General features: G+C 54.3%; 1 protein-coding gene across 1 annotated transcript; it reads right to left on the bottom strand.

Annotated features, from left to right (window-relative positions):
* Window positions 1–953: 953 nt before the first annotated feature.
* LOC130607594 (integrin alpha-M-like) lies at window positions 954–2112 on the bottom strand. The gene is made up of 3 exons (XM_057424801.1): window positions 1964–2112; window positions 1256–1396; window positions 954–998 (listed from the first exon to the last, which is right to left on the bottom strand). Exons 1-3 carry the CDS (start codon window positions 2090–2092, stop codon window positions 972–974), a joined length of 297 nt encoding a protein of 98 aa, XP_057280784.1. The 5' UTR covers window positions 2093–2112; the 3' UTR covers window positions 954–971.
* Between the last annotated feature and the right edge of the window lie 3042 nt (window positions 2113–5154).

The following is a 5154-nucleotide window of genomic DNA, read 5'->3' as shown; positions in this document are numbered from 1 at the left end:
ATACCCCATACCCCCCATACCCCCTACACCCCCCATACGCCCCATACCCCCCATAGCCCCCATACCCCCCCCATTCCCTATGCCCATACCTGGCTGTACTCCTGTCTCACCCCACTGCTGTGCCCCCGGAAGACGTAGACGGCGCCGCCCCCCAGCTCCTCCATGGGGGCCCCCACGGCCACCTCGGGCCACCCATCCCCATCCACGTCCCCCAGTGGGGCCAGGCTGGACCCAAAGCGCCCCAAAGGGTGCCCGGCCTGGCCCCGCAGGGAGCCCTGGCAATGGAGGTGCCCCCCCTATAGGTACATGGGGGGTGGGAGGGGACAGGGGGTGGCATGGTGGTCAATGGGGGTGGATATGGGGTGAGGGGGAGCTCATCTATGGGGTGAGGGGGAGCTCATCTATGGGGTGACATGGTGGTCAATGGGGGTGGATATGGGGTGAGGGGGGGCTCATCTGTGGGGTGAGGGGGAGCTCATCTATGGGGTGACATGGAGGTCAATGGGGGTGGATATGGGGTGAGGGGGAGCTCATCTATGGGGTGAGGGGGAGCTCATCTATGGGGTGACATGGAGGTCAAAGGGGGTGGATATGGGGTGAGGGGGGGCTCATCTATGGGGTGAGGGGGAGCTCATCTATGGGGTGACATGGAGGTCAATGGGGGTGGAGATGGGGTGAGGGGGGCTCATCTGTGGGGTGAGGGGAGCTCATCTATGGGGTGACATGGTGGTCAATGGGGGTGGATATGGGGTGAGGGGGGCTCATCTATGGGGTGAGGGGAGCTCATCTATGGGGTGACATGGAGGTCAAAGGGGGTGGAGATGGGGTGAGGGGGGGCTCATCTATGGGGTGAGGGGGAGCTCATCTATGGGGTGAGAGAGAGCTCATCTATGGGGTGAGAGGGACTTCAATGGGGTCATCTATGGGGTGATAGGGAGCTCAATGGGGGCATCTATGGGGTGAGGGGGAGCTCATCTATGGGGTGATATGGAGCTCATCTATGGGTGATGGGGACGTCAATGGGGCCATCTATGGGGTGATATAGAGCTCATCTGTGGGGTGATATGGGGCTCATCTATGGGGTGATATGGGGCTCATCTATGGGGTGATGGGGAGCTCATCAATGGGGTGATGGGGGGCTCATCTATGGGGTGATGGGGGGCTCATCTATGGGGTGATGGGGAGATCATCTATGGGGAGATCATCTATGGGGTGAGATGGAGCTCAATGGGTCCATCTATGGGGTGGGACCCACCTTGGTCCGGAGGCTGCAGACGACCACGCGGCCGCCGCTGTTGGCCCCATAGAACATGGGGGCTCCCACCAGCACCACGTTGTCCAGCCCATCCCCATCGGGGTCTAGGGAGCAGAGGGAGGCCCCAAAGTAGGAGCCCACCTATGGGGGAGGGAGGAGATGTGGGGCTGCCCCATAGCGGGGGCATCAAGCAAGACCCATAGGTCAAGCAAGACCCATAGATCACCCAAGACCCATTCATCACCCAAGACCCATAGATCAACCAAGACCCATAGATCAACCAAGACCCATCCATCACCCAAGACCCATCCATCACCCAAGACCCATAGATCACCCAAGACCCATAGATCAACCAAGACCCATAGATCACCCAAGACCCATCCATCACCCAAGACCCATCCATCACCCAAGACCCATAGATCACCCAAGACCCATAGATCAACCAAGACCCATAGATCACCCAAGACCCATAGATCAACCAAGACCCATCCATCACCCAAGACCCATCGATCACCCAAGACCCATAGATCACCCAAGACCCATAGATCAACCAAGACCCATAGATCACCCAAGACCCATAGATCAACCAAGACCGATAGATCACCCAAGACCCATAGATCACCCAAGACCCATAGATCACCCAAGACCCATCCATCACCCCCCATGTCCCCCCTACCCCTGATGCGCCCCATAACCACGTCTCTTCACCTGTGTCCCCATGGCCTGGCCCAGCACCTCCCCGCTATGGGGCTGGAGCAGGAGGACGCGGCCAACGTGGTTGGACCGGGGGGCCCCGAGCGCCAGCGCCCGGCCCCATGGAAGAGACAGGGGCTCCATCACGTACCCTATGGCACAAGGGACCCCATTGGTCATCATGGGACATCGATGACGTCATTGGTCACCATGGGACATTGACGATCCCATTGGTCATCATGGGACATCGATGACGTCATTAATCATCATGGGATATCGATGACGTCATTGGTCATCATGGGGACATCAAGAACCCCATTGGTCATCATGGGACATCGATGATGTCATTGGTCACCATGGGGACATCAATGATGTCATCAATCATCATGGGACATCGATGACGTCATTGGTCACCATGGGGACATCAAGAACCCCATTGGTTATCATGGGACATCGATGACGTCATTGGTCACCATGGGGACATCAAGAACCCCATTGGTCATCATGGGACATCGATGACGTCATTGGTCACCATGGGGACATCAAGAACCCCATTGGTCATCATGGGACATCGATGATGTCATTGGTCACCATGGGGACATCAATGATGTCATCAATCATCATGGGACATCGATGACGTCATTGGTCACCATGGGGACATCAAGAACCCCATTGGTTATCATGGGACATCGATGACGTCATTGGTCACCATGGGGACATCGATGACGTCATTGGTCATCATGGGACATCGATGACGTCATTGGTCACCATGGGGACATCGACGACGTCATTGGTCATCATGGGACATCGATGACGTCATTGGTCACCATGGGGACATCGATGACCCCATTGGTCCTCATGGGGACCCCAATGTCTCCCATAGACCCCATGAGGCCCCCAAGGCCCCCAGGGCTGCCCCACACGGTGCCTGTGGGGGGGTCCTCACCCAGGTAGGAATCACTGGGGACCCCAGAGGCGTTGAGGAACGCGGCTGCCCCATTGGCCCCATAGGAAAAGGCGCCTCCGGCCCAGGAGTAGGCACCCACAGCACCCAGGATGGGTCCATCCTGCGCCATGGGGGGGACATAGGGTCACACCATGGGGATACCATGGGGATGCGATGGGGATGCTATGGGGTTGCTATAGGGATGCGATGGGGATGCTATGGGGATGCTATGGGGTTGCTATGGGGATCTATGGGGTTGCTATAGGGATGCGATGGGGATCTATGGGGATGCTATGGGGATGCGATGGGGATCTATGGGGTTGCTATAGGGATTCTATGGGGATCTATGGGGATGCTATGGGGTTGTTATAGGGATTCTATGGGGATGCTATGGGGTTGCTATAGGGATGCGATGGGGTTGCTATGGGGATGCTATGGGGATGCGATGGGGATGCTATGGGGATGCTATGGGGATTCTATAGGGAAGCTATGGGGATGCTATGGGGATGCTATGGGGATGCGATGGGGATGCTATGGGGATGCTATGGGGTTGCTATAGGGATGCGATGGGGTTGCTATGGGGATGCTATGGGGTTGCTATAGGGATGCGATGGGGTTGCTATGGGGATGCTATGGGGATGCGATGGGGATGCTATGGGGATGCTATAGGGATTCTATGGGGATGCTATGGGGATGCTATGGGGATGCGATGGGGATGCTATGGGGATGCTATAGGGATTCTATGGGGATGCTATGGGGATGCTATGGGGATGCTATAGGGATTCTATAGGGGCGCTATGGGGATGCTATGGGGATGCTATAGGGATTCTATGGGGATGCTATGGGGATTCTATGGGGATCTATGGGGATGCTGTGGGAATGCTATGGGGATGCTATGGGGATGCTCTGGGGACACCACAGGGACACCATAGGAATACCATAGGGATAATATAGGGACATTATAGGGGTACTCTAGGGATCCCATAGGGATACTATAGGGATACTATAGGGATACTATAGGGATACCATAAGGATATTATAGGGGTACTATAGGGATACCATAGGGATAATATAGGGATACCATAGGGATATTATAGGGGTACTATAGGGATACCATAGGGATAATATAGGGATACTCTAGGAACATTATAGGGATACTATAGAGATACCATAGGGATACTATAGGGATACCATAGGGATACTATAGGGATACTATAGGAGTACTATAGGGATACTATAGGGGTACCATAGGGATACTATAGGGATACCATAGGGGTACTATAGGGATACCATTGGGATAATATAGGGATACTATAGGGATACCATAGGGATACTATAGGGATACTATAGGGGTACTATAGGGATACTATAGGGATACCATAGGGGTACTATAGGGATACCATTGGGATAATATAGGGATACCATAGGGATACTAAAGGGATACCATAGGGGTACTATAGGGATACCATTGGGATAATATAGGGATACCATAGGGATACTATAGGGATACTATAGGGGTACTATAGGGATACCATAGGGATACCCATATAATATATAGGGATACCATTGGGATAATATAGGGATACTATAGGGATACCATAGGGGTACTATAGGGATACTATAGGGATACCATAGGGATACTATAGGGATACTATAGGGGTACTATAGGGATACTATAGGGGTACTATATGGATACTATAGGGATACTATAGGGATACTATAGGGGTACTATATGGATACTATAGGGATAATATAGGGATACTCTAGGGACATTATAGGGATAATCTAGGGATCCTCTGGGGCTCCTCTGGGGATCCTCTGGGGCCCAGACCGGGGTGAGGAGGGCGCTGAAACCCTCCTGGGCCATCTCGAGCTGGAAGGCGCTGGCGTGGGCGGTGGCGGTGCCCTCGAGGGAGAAGATCCGGTCCTGGAGCTGGCTCTGGATGCCCCGGAGGGCCTCGAAGTTGTCGACGCGGAAGACGTGGTCCTCGGGGGGCCGGGAGGCGATGGACTGGAGCTCGGCCATGGCCGCAGGGAGGTGGAAGGCGCTGCCCACCTGGAAGGGATGGGGAGGGATGGAAGAGGGATGGATGGATGATGGATGATGGATGGATGATGGATGATGATGGATGGATGATGGATGATGGATGATGGATGGATGGATGGATGATGGATGATGATGTATGGATGATGTATGGATGATGGATGGATGATGGATGGATGATGATGGATGACGATGGATGATGGATGGTTGATGGAT

The sequence above is a fragment of the Pezoporus wallicus genome, unplaced genomic scaffold (assembly GCF_028554395.1).
Source record: "Pezoporus wallicus isolate ANWC-B61680 ecotype Strahan unplaced genomic scaffold, APGP_CSIRO_Pwel_v1 contig_9138, whole genome shotgun sequence".
Taxonomy (NCBI): Eukaryota; Metazoa; Chordata; class Aves; order Psittaciformes; family Psittacidae; genus Pezoporus; species Pezoporus wallicus.
This window is presented reverse-complemented; position numbering and strand designations above follow the sequence as displayed.